Below are 21047 nucleotides of genomic sequence, written 5' to 3' on the forward strand. Positions count from 1 at the left end.
GGAGGGCAATAGATGGGGGGAGGGGGGTTGTTACTTTGTGAGGGTGAAAAGGGTAACTATTGCATTGTTCTGTACACCTGAAACTAATAATAAAAGTAAATAAATAAAATAAAATTTAGAAGATTAAAGGAGGCATGACAGGTGGCAGTGGGACCAGTTAGAAAGCTTTTGTACCACAGATGAAAAAGGATTGGGATCCATGCCCAATGAGGACAGTGGGTATAATGAAAAATGGTCAAAAATCAGGAAATCTCTAGGGGATATCAACAGTCTTGGTGATAAATTGAATATGATTTTAGGAGAAGGGAGACATTATAGATAACTCCAGGGTTTCTAGCTTGGGCTATTGAGGTGCATACTGGCATCTTTCTATACAAAGAAGACACAGAAGTAACAGCAATTTGAGGGATGGGTAAAAGATTATGACTTCGATTTTGAAATTTGAGCCATCTATATTATGACAAACATTCAGTAAATATTTGGATATATTCATCTGAAATTCAGGAGAAATATTTGAGTTGAAGATACAGACATGAGGAAGTCAATATTATGTCAGTGTTAAATACATATATATCAGCAGACTGTAGCACTCAGCTCGCATGACAAAAAGAATCCTAGGAGGGCGGGAGGCAGGACTCTAATACACACACCTACACACACCTACACACACTCACGCACACACACACACTTAAAGCATATCTGAAGGAAGAATTACCAACAAATCTGACTGAAGTAGAATGACACAGGACATAAACAAAAAAAACTATAGAAATTTAGATTAATACTCATAGAAGCAAATAAATAAAGTATTTTAAGAAGTTGAAAAAAAAAGAATAAAGTTTCTATGAACATTCATGTGCAGGTTTTTTGTATGAATATAAGCTTTTACTTCTCTGGTATAAGTGTCCAATTGTGCGATTGCTGAGTCTTGTGGTAATTGTACGTGTAGTTTTGTGAGAAGTGCCAAGTTATTTCCAGGGTGTTTGTACTATTAATACTTTATATTCCTATCAGCAATGTATGAATGATTCAGTTTCTCTACCTCCTTATCAACATTTAGTGTTTCTTTTTTTTAATTCCAGCCATCCTAATAGGTATGTAGTAATATCTCATTGTAGTTTAATTTACATTTCCCTGATGGTTAAAAAGTTGAAAATTTTTTCATGTGCATATGTGCCAACTCTTTGATATCCTCTTTGGGATAATGTCTGTTCATGTCTTTTGCCCATTTTCTAATTGGAGTCTTTGTTTTTCATTGTCAAATTTTGAGAGTTCTTTATATATTGCAGATTCAAGTTCTGTGTCAGATTTGCATACATTTGTAGTTTGCAAATATATTCTTCTTTTTTTTTAAAGATTTTATTGGGGAACTGGGGGAGGGAAACAGCGCTGGGAAATCTGGGAAGGGGAACAGACAAGTTGCTGTCCTTTTGTTCTTCAGTCTAGTGTGGAGGATGTCGCCCCACTGGCCCATGTTGGTATTATCATTGCGCTCTTCCCGGGTGAGGCAGATCGGTCGCTGGCCTCTGGATGGCCACTCACAGCGGCTCTTGGTAGCTCACACTGGCTGCCGGCCATTCACGCTGGCTGCCGGCCACACACGGTAGCCTATGGCAGCCCACTGCAGCAGGGGCTGCAGCCTACGCCATCGCTGGTGACTCACGGCATCCCAGCTCCAGGTTGAGCTGTTGTTCACCATCTTAGCTGTAGAGGGCAGTGTCACTGGCCCTCATGTGGGATCCGAACCAGGGCCCTGCTGCACAGAGCTGGCATCCCAAGCCAGCTCTTAACCAATGCGCCACTCGGCCGGCCCTATTCTTTTTTTTTTAATTTTTTTTAGTTGAGCCATCCTGCCACCTGTTGGCAGTGCAGCGGCAGCTCAGCTCGGGCCAGGAATTAAACCTGTGACCCTGTTGCTCAGATCTCGTGCTCTTGACCGAGCTCTTAACCAACTCAGCCACTCGGCTGGCCCTGTTTTATTCTTTAGCTTGTTTTCCCATCCTCTTAACAGAGTCTTTGTGAGCATACATTTTAAATTATGATCAAATTTAATTTATCAAGAAAAAATTTTATGAATCATGCTTTGATCATAAAAAGTCATATTAAGAACTTTTTCTACCCCTAGCTCCCAAAGATTTTCTACATTTTTTTTTTACATTTTCTTCTAAAGTTTTATAGTTTTAAATTTTACATTTAAATCCATGATCCATTTTGAGGTAACTTTTATATAAGGTGTGCAATTTAGATATTTATTTGTCTATGGATTCCCAATAGATCCAAAAACTAGTTGAAAAGACCATCTTTCCTCTTTTGAGTTGCTTTTATGACTTTCTGTAGGTTTTCTATTCTATTCCATTAATCTAGGTCTCTCTCCAATTACCGTAGCTATACAGTAAATCTTAATATTGAGAAGAGTTATTGTATTTTATCATTTTTTCTCACATCATTCTTCCCATATAAAATTTAGAATAAGCTTGTCTATATCTACAAAAAAAATCATGTTGGGATTTTGATAAATATTGTGTTAAACTTACAACCTATAAATTTGAGAATTTGATTAAATTATTTAAGTACTACTTTATGTAAAATTAAAATGTTTAAAAATTTTAAGGTTTACATTTTAAAAGGCTTAAATAAAAATCGATGTATTATTTCTATACAATTATAATAAAATTGTGTATTTCATGGCACTTTTTAATTTAAACTTAACATTTCACATGAAGAAATTTTAAACCTTTTAAAATTTCACATGAAGAAAGTAACAATGAAAAATAAAAACAGAAATCTAAAAGCTCCTGCACAGCAAAAGAAACCGTCCACAAAATAAAAATGCAACCAATCAAATGGGAGAACATATTTGCAAACAATTACTCCAATAAGGGGCTAATATCTAAAATATATAAAGATCTCATAAATCTCAACAACAGAAAAACAAACAATCCTATTAAAAAATGGGCAGAGGACCTGAACAGATACTTGTCCCAATAAGACATACAAATGGCCAACAGATATATGAAAAAATGCTGAACTTCACTAGATATTAGGGAAATGCAAATGAAAACCACAATGAGATACCACCTAACACCTGTTAGACTGGCTGTTATCAATAGGACAAGTAATAACTTTTGGAGAGGCTGTGGAGAAAAATGAACCTTCATACACTGCTGGTGGGAATGTAAATTGGTACAGTCACTATGAAAACAGTATGGAGATGCCTTAAACTATTAGTAGAGCTACTGCATGACCCAGCAATCTCTCTTCTGGGTATTGACCCCAAAAATTTGAAAACATTTATTTTTAAAGATATATGTACCTTTATGTTCATTGCAGCTTTATACATGGTAGCCAAGACATGGAAACAACCTAAGGGTCCGTTAATGGATGACTGGATAAAGTTGTAGTACATCTGTACATAGGAATACTACTCCGCCACAAGAAATGATGAAATACTGCTATTTGCATCAACATGGATGGATAAGGAGAGTATCATGCTAAGTGAAATAAGTTAGGCAGAAAAGGAAAAGAACAATATGATTTCACTCATATGGGATATAAAACAAAAAGCAACCAATGAACAAACAAACTCATAGACACAGACAACAGAAGGGTGGTTACCAGCAGGAAAGAGGGGTTGGGGAGGATGAAGAGGGTAAACAGGGTCAAGTTTATGGTGACAGAGAGAGACTAGACTTTGGGAGATGAGTACACAATGCAATATACAGATAAGGTCTTATAGAATTGTATGCTTGAAATCTACATAATGTTATTAACCAATGTCACCCCAATAAATTTAATAAATAAAAAAATATATATCTTTGTACAGTTCTCCACCTCTTTATGTTACCTTCCTCTCCAATAAAGATTACAACATAGTACATTACTTTAATTAAAAAATTCACCTAATAATTACTCATTAAAACCAATATAAAAATATTCTTACCACCAGTACTACCTCTCTTGATTACCAACTATAATTAATTAGCATTTTATAAAAGAGCAACATCTTCATATAAGGAATGTCTAACGCTATAGTAATTAGAAGAATTTGCATAGTGAAATTTTACCCACCTCTCTGCTGGTTTCAATTCCTTTTACTATGTTCACTGACTTTTCTAACTTTTTACTAGAAAGGGAGATGAATTTAACACATGGTCTGCTCTATATCATTCATATACATAATATATAATACTATAATACATATGTGATATATATCTCTCTGTCTGTATCCTAATCTGTGTGTGTGTGTGTGTGTGTGTGTGTGTGTGTGTGTGTGTGTGTGTGTGTATCTTCACATGTGTGTGTCTTTGCATGTGTATGTTTGGGGAGAATAGGGGCACTGAATCAAGAGTACCACTATAACAAATTTGTTCTTTGTAATCTTGTTATATTTCAAAACATTCAATATAAATTCTATCTCTATATGCTATCTTTTAGAGGCCTTTAGCTTCAGATTAAAATGTAGTTTAAATAAAAGATTGTATTACTTTTGGTAAAACACCAAAATCTTTGTTAAGAACCTCACTCTTTAAAGAAGAAAAAATTAGTTGTAAATTTGTAGAGTTCTGAGTCAAATATGGTCACATTTTGGATTTCACAGCTAAGTATAACTTAGAGAAATGAAAAATGTTTATATTTGGAATTTTTTCCCCCAAAAAGTGAAAAAAAAACAACAAAAAAAACCTCTTTGCTATCATTCAATTGGTGTGGTTTAGTATTTTAAATGTGAAAAAGTTCCAACTATAACATCCTTATAATCTAAAGTTATTCAATATAAACAAAAAAAATGTTGGGGAGAGTATATCCTTATATTTTCTCTCCAGAGAATCATTTTTTAAAAAGTAAGAAAACAAATATGATAATTTTGAGTTTTGTCTAGTGTGGTGAGGTGGGAAAAATAAGAATCTGAGACTTGTATTTTAGAAAAAAATTCTTGAAAGTTATTTTTATTTACATTATCAAGATACTTCTACTTCAGTTTATATTTACTCGTATAATTAACTTAAAGGTATTTTCATTGTTACCAAATGGTTCAGATGTATGCATAGTTATTATATTTGATATACGCCATGCTAAAAGTAGAAATATTTTTTTTAGGTTGTAAACAAAAATTTTAGGAAGCTTTAATCTTGTTTTTGACCTTATGCTAGAAAAGATTGAAATTAAAGCAGCCAAATCGTGCACTTGTATGAGTTACCTAGGGCAACACTTCACATTGTGTGGTCCTCAAAACAGCAGACACAGTATTAGCTGGATACTTCTCAGAAATGCAAATTTCAGGGCCCCATGGGAGACCTGTATGAGAAACTCTGGGGTTGGGACTGGCAATCTGTTTTAACACGTCTTCCAAATGATTCTAATCGATGTCCTGGTTTGAAAAGCAAAAGTTTGGCACAATGAAGCATCCTTATACCCTGTCTAGCGGCCCTAAAACAAGTTAGATTCCCCAAAGGAGGACACTACTAATATTGTGGGTGAGACAATTCTTGTTATGGTGAACTTCTAGCATTCCTGGCCTTTTGGAACAAATAGCAATAAATAATGCTATTTACCATATCCACTAGGGTTGGAAAGAACTACTGATAGGGGAAAGGCTCAATTTAGTCTTTCTATTGTCCACCTTGGATCCAGCCCTCTCCAAAGATCTTGACCACATTCTTCCCTTGCTTACCCAAATCACTTCTGGAAGAAAAACGGAAGGGTGATCCTGTTGATTTATAGAAGCATACAACCAAAGGGTAGGGGTGAGGGCACATTTTTTGCATCAAGGCCAATTTTTTACTATTTATATCTTATATCACTATCTTATTTTCTGTTCTTAACTAATGTCAAATATCAACCCATTCTTTTCAACCCCAAATGTTTTACAGAAAACAAATGGGTAAAAAACTGGATATTTACATAAATGATTCTTACCAAGATAAACTTTTAAATTCAAAACGTTAGTCATATATAATTCCTATATATATAAAGGTTAATTAAAGAAAAATATCTTGCCACTAAGACAGTATAATCTGTCACTAGAATTGAAAAATCATATCTTCTCCTAGAACCATAAATTCAATCAGTGATTTATATAAAAGGAATTAGAACATACCAGTATGTAATTCTTATTCTAAGAATTCATACATGTCTATCCAAAACAAATGAAATCTACTGGGTTTAAAACTCTCTAGAAAGGAGAGAACTTGCAATTTCCTTCTAGTAAAACTCTGCCATTAAATATATTTCCTTTATATCAACTAATAAGTATATATGCTAACCTCGGTGGTAGAGGGTGAGGGAGGTGATATTTAAGATTTTTATGCACTGCCTCCATATCAGTCTTCCTAGGAGATGGTGCTCGCATGTAGCTCAAAAGCAAAACCAAGGCCTCAGGTATACCTAATTGGGCCATAATTCTACGACAGTGGAACTTTGAATATAAGAATAAAAGAAATTATAACTGAACAGCACCTAAGCAACTATCTTCTCTCCTTTATTTTCTACAAGGTTATGCTTCTGACTCTCCTCCTTCCTACATGATTGACATGGCTATTTTGGTCTAGGAGTTACTCCTAACATAGGAACCATCCACCTAAAAACTACCGGAGATCAAAGCGGACCATAGAGAAATACTGTGTGGAGTGAATGGCTTAGGGCAGCTCTATTCTAGGTCTTAAGGCAAAAGACTACACCCATTCCCTCCTTCATACTCAAAGGGCAAAATGTCACACAGGACAAGAATAGAGGTGCCCTTCAACTTAACAAAAGGGAGTCTGCAGGCTCATGCAATATTTATCCTAGTTCATAGAGTAGGAAATCACTGTTATTTGAGGACAAATAGTAATGCCTGGATCTTATCAGTGCAGTAGGAGACTGCTGGTTAAAGATTTTCAATCAGGGAGTATGATTAATATTAACTTAAACCTTTCATGCCTCACTTTTTATTATTTATCTTATAGAGAACCACCTGATCACAACTATCTGCATGAGAACTTTGACCTCATATCCTTAATTCAAAGATGAAAACCACTGCAAACAATCTGGGATTCATCTTAGTAGATGTATTTTTTTCACAGAGATGTGGGTATAGCTATTCTGAAATTGTTTATATATTGTAGAACTCAACGAATAAACAAACATATGGGTGATGTTGGGAGCAGACATTACCTTAACCAAATGATTCAAGTTAACATCACTGGGCCCAAATTGACATAATGTGCCTCCTGATACTGTGGACACAACATCAATTCTGTGGCATTCCTGCCCAAAATGCCTAACTTGAATCTAATCATGTGGAAACAATTAAAGAAGGCTAAAGAGATAAGATAATTAAATGTATCACAATCTACTGAAGTGTAGATTAGATAACATTATGTACTGAATTAAATATCCTATTTAGGTAATTGTTATATGGCTCTGTAAGACAATAGCTTTAGTCTTAAAGAAGATAGTTAGTATTTAGAAGTAGAGGCATGATGTCTGCAATTTATTCCCAAACAGTCCATTAAAAAATATACGTAATAATAATAATAATAATAATAATAATAATGATGATGTATATTAAATCTTCAGTTTTCCTTTCTTCAAACTTAAAAATCTCAATTATTTTAGCATTTTAAATCTACATGACACAAATGATTTTAAAAGTTGTCTATTTTAAACAGAAATGGAAAGCAAAAAAATAAGAATCTATAGCCTCAATTCAATTCAATTTAAAAAAAAGTATTGAGTACCTATACACAGGGTTCTTATATTCAAAGAGCTCACAGTCTATCGGAGAAGGAGAACATGCATATAAATACAATGTAAGAGAAGCATACTGTACGTACCAAAAATAAAGTATAAAAAAGTGCTAAAGGAATGTTGAGAGGGAGCGATTAATTCTGACTATTATATTAGTGTTATTTAACCTTTATTTTTTACTAGGCACTGTACTAAGTGCTTTATATAATAATTCATTGAATATACCAACAACCTCATAAGGTAGGCACTATTATTCCCATTCTACAGATGAGGCAATTAAGGCACAGAGAAGTTCAGAATCTGGCCATAGGTTATCCAGCTAGTTAGTAATCCAGGTTTCAAACTCAGGAAGGCTGACTTCATAGCTTATGCAGAAGCTTACTAAAGGAAGCAGCATTTGATTGACCCTTAAAAGATGAGTATAATTTCAAAAGAATGGGAAGCGGGAAGGATATTTAAGGCTGCAGGAAAAACAACAGTAAAAGTACAGAGATAGTAAATATAGGTTATATAAGGAAAAGAATGAAAGTTCAGAGAATAGTATGTAAGATGTGGAGAGAAATAGGTAAGAGCAGAGGGTAGGAGATTAGATAGGCTTAAGAAATATATTAGACTTCACCATGAGGATTACATAGACTTTGTTAGTAAAGAGAAAGATTTTTATAATATGTGCCACAATCTTGATATAACACAATGAATTCAGTATAAGGAGTCAGTCTTTGAAACATCCAAATGAACCAAGTGTCAAAAATAACTTACTACAATTCAATCTGTCTAAAGGAAAGCACCAGAACACAAACCATGAGAACACTTTCATAGTTACCTCAATACCCCTATGTATGATAATTTTATTTCACAAAGATCCTGTTACCATGTGACACTGAAATTGCCAAAACTGAAAACAAAAAATCAAAATGCCACAGTTCTGCTTTAGTTTAACAAGACCATAAACTTTTTAAGAAAGTCATTGAAATGTGAATAAACCTTGTTTTTTCTTCTGTGATAGCTCCCTTTATCATAATATTTATGAAAACAAGGTGAACCATTTACAAGGATATAATAAGCATTCCATAAACTCCATTAGATAGGCACTTATAACCAGTAAAACAACTACACATGAATGCTTAACGTCAGAATTCTGAGTTGGTTATTGATTGCTCATATAATAAGTGAAAATGTTATTCTGGTCTCCTAGTAAATTAATTATGGATAAAGCAAAACATGTGGCACTTATAAAACTCTGTTTTTTACTTCTTGATAAACATTAATGAAATTCTGATTTTTATTTAGTAAACTATAGGTTTAACCTATTTAAAATCTATATTATAACCAAAGAGTAAACAAAATCCAATTATAAGTACAATAAAAATATTTAAATGTTTTCAATCATTTAAATTTTTCAAAATGTCAAGAATATTTAAAATTAAAACATTAATGAAGTCATTAGTGACTATTTTTTATATATTTAATAAAAGACCAAAAAATGAATTTTATTTTTATAAAATATCTTTGAGGCAGAGTTTTTAACTGCCCAACAGAATCTTCTTCCATTCTGGAAGAATCATAAAGTATTTCCTTGATTGACAGAACAGAATTGATCAGTAAGATACAGACATTAGGAAGCATCACAGAACAGAATATGAAAAAGAAAGGCAAATGATTTCAAAGAGCATTTGCAAATCAAGTTATATTTGGCTTAGTATAAAACTAAAGAATACATGAACAATTAAAGAAATAAAATATTGAGCTACAAAAAGTTCTCCACATAAAAATACCTAAAATGGTATTTAAAATTCAACAATCATCCTTTGTCCATGTCTAACTGGATATCTCAGAATAGGGAAAATCCATAAGGCCTTTAAACGAGGTTAGGAAACTGAAAAGCAGTATAATATTATAATCTTGAACTGATACCACAGCTGCCTACATTGTATTTGCTAATAATAGGAATCTAAGCTTTAGCAGTAAGACAAAGAAGAGAGGCTAGTCCTTGATCCCTAGAATGGTGACAAGTTGGAATTAATATCACTACATGACAGCAGAAACCTTGAGAACCTATATTCCCTGTGAAAGTATGCATTAAAAGTCTACTCAACAGCGAAGGAAAATGATAAAAGGTAACTTGTTTGTTTAAACCTCAGCTCCTTATAGAAAAGGCAGACGGAATCTCAAGCTGAAAAATTAATGCTAGGTGGTCTTAAATTCTAATACCTTCAGATGTCCAGCAAAACAAATATAAATTTTCTTTTCTATGGGAATTTCTTCCTAACCTCCCAAGGCCCCACAAGATTCCCACATATTTAGGTAACCCAAAAAGAATTCACAATCTAAAATTACAAAACTGATAGGGAAATAAGAAACCAGGAGTGAAGTCAACAGAAACAACAAATAGCAGAATTAGACCTCTATTATCATCAGGTATTAGAAATAACAAATACAGACTATAAAAAGAGGAAATGGGAACATAAGCAAGGAAAACGTTATCAAAAACAAACAAATCAAATATAATTTCTAGCAATGAAAAACATATTTAACTAAAAACTATAAATTTATTTTTTTCAAACAGTATTTTAAACAATTGGGGGAAATGATTATGGGCTGGTTATTAGATGTTCAAGGAATTTTTGTAAATTTTTATTATGTGTGATAATGACATAGTGATTATTAAGCTGTCAATATTTCTTAGCTGCATATACTATAGTATAACATGTTATCTGAGATTTGCTTCAAAATACTCCAGCAAAGAAAAAAAGAAATAAATGAAGCAAATGTTAGAAAAATGTGGGATATTAAATCTGAGTGATGTATACATATAAAAATTTTATAATAAAAAAAAATGAACACTCAATAGATAGGATAATCAAAACATTAGGTAGAGCCAAAAAGAGAATTGGAGAATTGGAAGATGGATCTGATGTGAGTATCCAGATTATGAGAAAAATTTAAAGGAGAAAAACAAACTCACCTTCCTTTGGGCTCACTGCTGCAGGAAGACTGTTCCAGTCAAGGGTCCAAGTAGGGCAAGGGTGAGGAGAAAACATTGCTTCAATGCCTTTTTCCTAGAAAAGGAAATAGGCCTTTTCCAAATTAATCAATTAATAACATCTTGTTATGGTCTACAAGGCCAAATTTCTATTTTCTATACTAGTAAAGAGGAACATAAATATCAACAATCATTAATTTTTCTTCAAAATGTTTAGTTATATAATAAATATGATATACTGTGTTTTTTGACAGCACAGTTACTTTCCTATTAATTTTATACTGAGATAATAAAAAGTAATATTTAAAAATTATTACCTGAAAATACATAGAAGTAACAGCTACCTAGAAATGTATTGGGTGTCAAAAAGGCAAGTTACCTGAGGATAAAAATAATATCAAAAACAATCCACACAGAGATAATAAAAAACTGACTCTGCATATATGCATCAATGTCTGTGTTTACATATGTGAAAATTGCCACAGCCTAGGAGTTATATTTACAGGACCAAAAAGCCCCCACTTCAACATATACCCCAAAATAGCATCCATACCAGTCTTTTACAAATGCCTGCAATGTCTCTAGGAAAGGATTCCTCTGGTTTAACTAAACAGTTCCCAACATTTTCAAGAATGAGGACAGCTTTTTAATCTGTCACAAAATGCTCAGGCTCCTTTCCCATGTTAAAAGTTGTACATTTATTTATTTGATCAACAGACAGTGGTATGGCATACACATGGATTCCCAGACTTCTTCCAATCATATTCTGGGTCTACAGCCCACAGAATAGATATCCATGGTTCAGGGTTTGTTTTTTTTTGTTTGCTTTTTGTTTTTTGTTTTTCATCTCCAGAATATACTATTGAAAAGAAAAATCCCTGAGAACCTATGATTAACCCATTTGCTTCAGTTAGTTCATGAGATTATTTTCCATTATGAAAACTAGCAGAATTCCTATCCCAAAGGAAATAGCATAGAAATTCTCTGGTTGGGGTCGAGATATAGCTATAGGTCTAGAGGACTAGAGCACTCACTTGCTTCTAGAAAGATAAACACACGTATCTCTCTGACATCATTTACCTCTCTCCGTCTTCTTTATTCTAGTCTAGCCATATTGAACTTCATTTTACCAAACTCATTCCTACCTTAGGGGCTTTTTAAGAATACAACTATATTGAGATACAATTTATATGCCATGAAATTTACCCTTTTTAAAGCATACATTTAAATGTTTTTCAGAATATTCACAGTTGGGCAACAACTATCATCATCTAATTTGAGAACATTTTCATCACCTCCATGCTCCCCTCTCAGCTCCCTGCCCTAGACAACTCTGGTCTACTTTGTCTCTACAGATTTGCTCAGGGTAATTTTACTCGCTAAATTCTCTGCCTGGAACACTTCCTCCAAATCTTCAGCTCATTCAGGTTATTTGCTTAATGTGTTCACCTCATCAGATAAGCCTTCCTGATCACCCTACTTAAAAAGGATTCCGACCACAATCACCTCTACCCTGTATCCTACATTATTTTGTACTCTACTTATCATTACCTAATGTGTTATATACATTTGTGTTTTTCTTGTTTTTACCTCCACCACCAGAATGCAAGCAGCATGAGGGCAGTCCGATTTGCTCCTCATATATCCAATATTCAGACCAATGCATGGTGTTTAGTTGACATATGCACATTTTTTGGATTGACTAAATAAATAAATTTAAAACTTCTGGAGAATAGGGAAATTGTGGAGGTAAGATTGTGCCAAAGAATACAGAAGAGGGAGAAAAAAGGTGAGATGTGAGTGTTCTTAAGAAACACTTTACTATTTTACACTTCCACTTAGCACTAATTTCATGAATCCTCATGTAATTGGCACAAAATACTGTGACTATACAGAAATGAAAAGTTACTGCATAAACAAAAATTAATACATTCACAGATTATATTATTTTGGTATAATATTTACTGTCTTTCAAAACATGTCATAGAGAAATCCACTAGTAAGTAGCAAAAATAATGCTCTGTTAAAAAGAAATTTTACTGTATCTACCATCAAGTTTGAATTAAATGAAAACAAGAAATTTAACTTATTTTCAAATTTGAATGTTCCTTTTTTAAAATTGTAAATGTAATGTCCCCATCAAATATTATACAACCATAAGATTTAAAATCAGAAGTGAATCATACAGAATGTTTATTAGACTCTCCCAATTTATAAATGGAGACATTGAGACCTTTTAGTACATGACTTATTAAAGGTCGCAGTGTTGGCTTAGCTATAAAGCTGAGACTAGAATCCAAGTCTCCTGGTCCCTAGTATAGTCTTCGCACGGACTGTTCCCAACTCAGTGACTGAGAGTGGCACAGATACCAAGGCTGGCCCATTCCCAAGAAACATGGAACGCTCTGACGGGTGATTCAAGCTCAAGGATTCCCCATTGGCTTGTCAAAAGTGCCTCAGAACTGCCTTAAGTCTAAGAACGTTCCAACTCAGCCTTCCTCTTCCTATCTCATGCACCATGGACTGAAGGCTGTCTCAGCCCCCTCCGACTCCCTCCCCACTCTCCCTCACAGGTGTTTTCCTCAGGAGGCCTCTAGCATATCTAACTCTATCTTGGAGTCTCCTTCTTGGAGGAACTGAACTAACAAATCCCCTGTAAATTAAAAATTCAGAATTCCATTGTATTTTTATATTATTACAAAAGGCTTATTTTGACAATTGTTTATTAACTTTTTCTGAATTTAAATTTTAGTTATTTATCTCCCTTTGTTTAGAAACATTTTTAAATGTATAAAATGCAAATATCTTTCCTAATTCATTTTACTGCTGGGAAAGCATAGGAAGAAAAATCTGAATTGCTAATCTTTCTTTCAAAACTCTGCATAAGTATGAATTAAAAGCATAGGTTTGGTTTGTTAAAATTTTTAAAATTAGTATTTAAATACAAAGCAGATTATTCTCCTGATGATTATTTATTTAAGAATACTCAGAGGTGAACAAGAGATCCCCACACAGTGTAACTATAATAAAAGCACTTCAAACTTTGGACATGCCTTAATAGTTTCTAAAATCAACTATATAATCCAGTTTCATCATTTCATTACTAGGCTAACAAAACTTAGCAATATTTGGTTCTGTAATAAAGAAAAAAATATCTACAAATAAAATTTATAACAAATAATGTCAACAAATGATTACAAGTTGGAGTAGAATGCTCAGCAACATTATCACATGGAGTATTTTAAAGAAAATTTTAATAAAAAAACAGTTTAAGTACCATTAACTTGGTCATAGTGGGTCTCGGTCCTCCTATAAATGAAGGCTCATTTTGTTCCTCTGCACCCGGGGCCTCCTTTAAGTCTGGATGCTGTTCATTTGAGGTGCTCAGCAGCTCTGGTAAATGGAGAAAGTGGATCCCACAGTGAGAAGCTGCCGTTTTCACTCCCGGCACTTCCTGAATCCTCCGGTACCAAGCGGAAAGCAGTGGAAATTCTACCAGTTTTTCAGAAAGTTTCTTGCAGATAATTAACTAGGCAGGAAAAGAACAAAAAACATTATTATATATGTTTTTGCTTGTTTATGACAGCTGTATTGAAGTAACTTTACATACCATAAAATTCTCACATTTTAAGTGTAGAGTTCAAACAATGAGTTTTAGTAAATTTATCCAGTTATGCAACTATCATCATAATCCAGTCCTAGAACACTTAAGTCACACCAAAAAGTCCCCTTGTGACCATTTGCAGTCCATCTCTGCTCCTCTCGTCAGCTGTAGGCAACCACTGATCTACTTTCCATGTACATAATTTTGCCTTTTCTGAAATTTCATATATACGGAAACATAAAATGTGTCTTTTTCCATTTAGCATTATGTTTTTGAGATAAATTCATGCAGTTGCATTTATCAGTAGTTTCTTTTTTACTTAAAGTAAGTGCTTTTCTATTTATTCAAATTAGAAAAATTTGAAACCATTATTCCTGATGTAAATTAATATTTCTTTTTGTTTTCTCTTGCTCAGATGCTTTCTCTCTAGCATGACCACCAAACTCCAATTTCTTTAAAAATTAGAATGTTTTTATTTCTTCGTGAGGCACTGAACATTGTTTCCATAGAAACAGTTATAATGTCACAAACAGATTATGGCGTATGATTATGAACAGATAGATAAAAAGGTCAAGTTACAGAAAATCTCTACAAATATACCTAGCAATAATCAGTACCAAAGCAGGAGCCAGGAAGCACAGAAAATTAATGAAAACTTCACTTGTGTATATTTATTTACTCTATTTTAACTGGACTTTAAGGTTAAATAAGCATACGTAATTTATTATAAAGGCAGGATTTATGTCTAACTCTCTGTACATTGCAAGCACTTAAAACACTGCCTTGCAAAAAAATGCAAACTGTTCAGTGAATGAAATAAATCCTCACTTATATGGTCAATCTATGACAAAGGAGGCAAGGATATACAATGGGGGTAAAGACAGTCTCTTTAACAAGTGGTGTTAGCAAAACTGGACAGATACATGCAAAACAATGAAATTAGACCACTTTCTTATACCATATAAAAATAAATTCAAAATGGGTTAAAGACTTAAATGTTAGACCTAAACCATAAAATTAGAAGAAAACATAGACAGTAACTCTTTGACATTGCTCTTATCAATATCTTTTTGAATACATCTCCTCAAGCAAGGGAAACAAAAGACAAAAGAAATAAATGGGACTATATCAAACTGAAAAGTTTCTGCACAGAGGAGGAAACCATCAAGAAAATGAAAATACAACCTACTGAATGGGAGAAGATATTGACAAATGATATATCCAACAAAGGGTTAATAACCAAACTATGTAAAGAACTCATATAACTTAAGACCCAATCCAATTAAAAAATGGGCAGAGCACCTGAATAGACATTTCTAAGAGGACATGCAGATGGCCAAAAGACATTGAAAAGATGCTCAATGTCACTAATCACCAGGAAAATGCAAATCAAAACCACAATGAGATATCACCTCACACCTGTCAGAATGGCTATCATCAATAAATCAACAAATCAGCAATAAATCAACAAATAAAAAGTTTGGCGAGGATGTGGAAAAAAGGGAACTCTCATATACTGTTGGTGGGATTGTGATTTAGTTAAGCCTCTATGAAAACTGTATGGAGATTACTCAAAAATTAAAACTAGAACTACCTTATGACCCAGCAATTCCACTTCTGGGTATTTATCGAAATAAATCCAAAACACTAACTCGAAAAGATTATATGCACCCCTATGTTCACTGCAGCATTACTAGTAATAGCCAACATATAGAAGCAACCTAGGTGCCCACTGATAGATGAATGGATAAAGAATGTCACACACACACACACACACACACACACACACACACACACACACATGAATATTATGCAGCAATGAAAAAGAATGAAATCTTACCATTGGTGAAACCATGGATGGACCTAGGGGGTATTATGCTAAGTAAAGTAAGTCAGACAGAGAAAGACAAATACTACATGATATCACTTATATGTGAAATGTAAAAAACAAACAAACAAAAAAACCAAAAAACCTAATGAATCAATAAATAAAATTAAACAGTAACAGGCTCATAGATATAGAGAATAAGCTAATGGTTGCCAAAGGAGAGGGAGTGGGGGAATGGCAATAAAAAAAGCTGAAATAACATAGAAAATATGAGAGTACACAGAATATAGTAAAGTGATTATTTTTGAAGTATAAGTATATTTATATATATGATCTAAAGATGTATATTTGTATCTGCTTAATCACTTTGTAAAATACATTATTTATTATGGAAGTAAAGTTTGAAAAACACTAGGAGCTAAAAATTTTATAATTCTCACCAAAATTCTTAATTGCCTAGAAATACACGATGTGTTAAGGGAACTGAGCTTAATCCACGATAAATTAATCAGATGAAAAATGTTCTCATGTCCTCACCTTTCTTTTACTCTCCTTGGTAGTGATTTATTCTTCTTTGTTAGATGTACAATATATGGTATCTTTCCTTCTTTTTGAAAATAAGTTGTGATTAAGTAACAATAACTCATGTTTAAAAGAAACTGAGGAGTTTTACTTTGCATGACAGATCATCCCACTTAATCAAACACGCCAGGCTGCTCTACAATGTCCAGACAGCTCAGGAAGGGCTAATAAAAAATGTGTGAGATGAAAACTAAATCTGTTCCTAAAAAATGATTTAAAAAAAAGTTACCCAGGCTGGAAAGATTAAAACTATTATGAATAATAAAAGTTATTTAAGGACAAGGAAATAAGAGCATTTATTCTTAAAACATTGTCACAATGATACTACCAAGAGCACAAAGTGAAACTCTAGTGGCTTTGTAGTGAATTGTAGAAAGGGAAGAAAAAAATGTCTGAATAAAAAGAGAAGCAAGATGCTACATCTATCCAAAATATCTCCTCCTCTGCATTACTTTCCAATCACTTATTATATAAAATATTTTGCAATTATTTTATATCATTTGTTTAGTTATGTCTACTTTTTCAAAATATAATATGTCATAACTAACAAATGTTTTGGTGAACAGTGTAATAAGCAAGGTGAAAGACTGTAAACCACCTATCCAAATGGAAATATAACTGCAGTTCTGTTTTTTACACACAGATTAGAATTGGTAGGTTACAACTGAAAACTCTCAAGGACCTAATGCATAGGAGAAAATATGGAAAATATAAATTAACCACTAAATAAGTGGCATCCATGAGTTTTGCAATATGCCAGCCAATAGTGAGATTTCCATCCCCCCCCCCATTTTATGTCAATAGGGACACTTAAAGAGGTACTTAACAATAGCTATTTCTGCTCAAAAATCAATTTCTAAAATGATTTTACTTTAGCAATAACTAGGTGTTATACTTTTAAACATCTCAATTCAAAGCATTATAAGTTAAAATGTAGAAAATTAAGCCATAAGTGTTCAAATTACAAAAAGATCTCATAAAATGTCAACTTCTATGCATTCTAGGAGTAGAATAATGTTTCAAACAGTTCTGTCAAAGTGTCGCTAAAACTTCCCAGAAGGGAGGGTTTTGTCAGGCACTTTCCACAAAAAAGTGCTGGCCGATCAGGGATGAACACTGCAAACTCATATCCACCGAAGAGGAAGAGAAGCTTGGAGTAGACACAACACCTCAGCCAGTCTACCTGCTATTGTTAGGCATCATTGGCTTTATTCTGTTTAGCAGAATTGCGTATTTTCCCTAACTCTTTTAATTTCGACTTCTGGTATTCCAAACCCTGACTTAACAAAATTGACTGCTCTTCTATATTCTTGGCCTTATTCCTGTGACTAAATATCCTGGTTCTTGTTCAGCACTGTTTCTGATCCTAACCTGGTAACTTGACCTTGATTCCTGATCATGACCTTGATCCTGATTCTGTCATTTGTATTCCTGCTCCATCACCTCAGTGTGTGCCAATGCAAGCATAAAGGCTCAGCATCATAGCCACTTCCTGCACTAAAAAGACTTCCTCATAGCCCAAGTTGACTTAAAGGAGGAAAATAAATGTAACAGAAATGGCACGAAGGCATGGGCAAAGAAAGATTCATTCCTAAAAGAAAAGGTAGAGATCCAGAAAAAAATACAAGCAAACAAAAGAAAATACTTTGATAATTAGTTTACATCTAAATGTCGAGAGAAGAATTTAATCATAGAATACATGTAGTGGGAAAGGCTGAGTGTACAAGTTTTCTCTATTTAAAACTGAGATGAAAACACAATTTCTCTTTGGAGTATTAGGTAGATTTACTCAGTAGTAGTCAGTACATGTCCTGACTGATTAAAGAGGAGGAAAAACCCCTCCCAGTTAGGAATGCTTCAACCTCGATTGATCCTAATCAGGTAAAAAGTGTTTAAATTAAGCTAAAATCAAATGCAAACTAGCTGACGACGGATGTCTGGATAATGATCTAGAAATACTTTCATGCAGATGAACCCAATTTTTTTTGTCTGTTTTGCTGAGTTTGAAAATAAATACTCATCTTTTCTATCACCTTGTTTTATTTTGTTTGTAGCAATCACCATTATTTAAAATTTATTTATTTACTTGTTCATTTCTATCTTTCCCCACGAGAATATTAATCCATGAGGGTTGTCTTGTTCGTGACTGTATTCCTAGTGCCTATAGCAGTGTCTGGCATGTATAGCAGGCTTTCCATAATTTTCTCAAATGAATTAATAGATGTGCCACTTTGATTCAATTTTTATGAAATTAGAAACAAATATAGTTATCCAAGAAGACCAAGAACAGTATTTCATAATATTTAGCAAATGACTACTCTAATGACTAAAGTTGGTAATAGAGAGAAAGGCATAATTTAGAAATCATTTGACAATAAAAACGAAATTGGTGTTTTCTCCCCACCCAGCTCAATGGACAACATGAATACATGACATTTAAAATACTAATCAACATCTGAACAATTCCTGAATCTCTCTTCACATCCTTTAATTCTGAAGTTATTTTGGTTTCCAATCTTGTTTTGTTCCCATTTTGAAGAAAAGAGAAATGTTCTCTAAGAAAATGCCAGTTGATTAATACCACCTAACTTAGTGAACATCTGGCCTCCAAATATATAGATTTTCATTAAAAGTCTTTTCTCATCTGTCAATAGAGATACCTTAAGTGTTGATGATAATATAATGACAATGACATTTGATATGCGATTCCTTAGGAGGAGAAAGAATGAAATGCTTCAAAGTCGGAAAAATGCAGCTCTTAAAAACCAGCTGGAAAGCTGCAGAGAACGACAGCTTCCCATGTTAGCTCAATGTTATTTTCACCTTGTCCTTTTTTCATCCACACAGGGGAGGAGGTGGAGGATGGAGGAATCTATAATATATATCTCCATCCCCCTACTAGGAAAGGAAACTTTGCATGTAATCTTATGGAGAACAGAGAAAAATACAGATGAGGATAAAATATTTCTGATTTGATAACAGCTAACACAATTAAATTAGTATTTAAGTGACTAATTATAAAACATAGCTGACAAGATTTTTTAGTGCTTTAAACTGTGGACCTTCTACTATTAGAAGGTAATCACAATAGCAATTTGAAAATAACAATTGCTAACATTTTAATAACTCAAAATTGAAGTCACAATAATTACTAACATTGGGAGTTTACTATATGCCAAACCCTGTTCTCCACAATTTACAAAAGTTATCATTTATTCCTGACACTGGTCTTATTAGGTAGGTACTACGGTTATCTCTATTTTACAGGTAAGAAAATGGAGACAGGTATTAAACACTTGCCCAGGAGCATACTGACAGTAAGAAGTGGAACTGGGATTTGTACCTAAGCATCTTCATACACAGACACTCACAGTAATGTATCCACTCCAGATGACTCTTACCAAAAAATGATGGATACAGGGGAGGAGCACAATATCTGCCAAAGTGAAGTAAAGGCCTTCTGCAAACACGTGCTCCAGAGGTGGGAGGTCGGAAGCCTTCGCTTTTCTGATGTGAGAAGGCTCCCTGTTGGTAGCAGCTGGTTCGTCTTGTACTGTGAGTTTTGAGAACGCCACTTTCAGTTCCAGGCTCTGGGACGAGGAGTCCAACTCTTCAGACGTTTCCTGACTGTGGACCTCACTCTTGGTTTTTTCCGCAGCGAGGGGAGGCCCAGCTCCGGCAGCCCTCTGTTGCTTCAGCTTCTGCCTGCGGAGTTTGTCGTCATTATGCACCCTAACAGGCTCGCTGAGCTTTTTCTCTAACTGTCGTATTTCCACAGGGATGGCTGGCTGCTGGTCAGAAGATTCTTTGAGAAACTTCTCAATAGCTAAAGGGATGGTGAGTTCACATAGCCTGGTCCACTGACTAACCTACAAAACAAAGTAAGAAATGAAAGGGTTCTTTACTTTTCAACATCGCTTGAAGGACAGTAACCTTCTATTGGGGAAATAAAACTGGTTTAGAGAATTTAGGTCTTGAGGAGACATATTCCAGTGCTTCAGGAGTGATAACATTAAACAATGTCCACCTGTACCTGGAATACATGCCAACCTCCTGTATCCTCTTACCGAATAAATCCTGACTCCCCAAAGTCTTTAAAGTACATAGCCCTCTAACAGAGCTGGGGTTCCAAAGTACTGCTACTTAAGTTCCTGTTCATGGGTAAAAGTTCCCTTTAAAATCCTCAATGTAATTAAAATAAAAGATTTAAAAAAGTCATTCTCTAAAAATAGTCTCCAAAACTCATAAATTAAATCTTTAAATTATTGTTCAATACTGCTCTGAAATATTTGCTGGGCTAAATATATGATGGGCTACTTTATTTC

General features: G+C 33.9%; 1 protein-coding gene across 1 annotated transcript in view; it reads right to left on the reverse strand.

Annotated features, from left to right (window-relative positions):
• Nucleotides 1–21047, reverse strand: part of GSTCD (glutathione S-transferase C-terminal domain containing) — a 128491-nt gene that overhangs the window by 94366 nt on the left and 13078 nt on the right. The window contains exons 3-5 of the mRNA XM_019630096.1: nt 20124–20591; nt 13986–14237; nt 10691–10784 (exon numbers count right to left, since the gene is read on the reverse strand). Coding sequence (XP_019485641.1) covers nt 10691–10784; nt 13986–14237; nt 20124–20591 — 814 coding nt within the window. The remainder of the gene's footprint in view (nt 1–10690; nt 10785–13985; nt 14238–20123; nt 20592–21047) is intronic.

This window comes from Hipposideros armiger, unplaced genomic scaffold (genome assembly GCF_001890085.2).
Source record: "Hipposideros armiger isolate ML-2016 unplaced genomic scaffold, ASM189008v1 scaffold_892, whole genome shotgun sequence".
Classification (NCBI taxonomy): domain Eukaryota; kingdom Metazoa; phylum Chordata; class Mammalia; order Chiroptera; family Hipposideridae; genus Hipposideros; species Hipposideros armiger.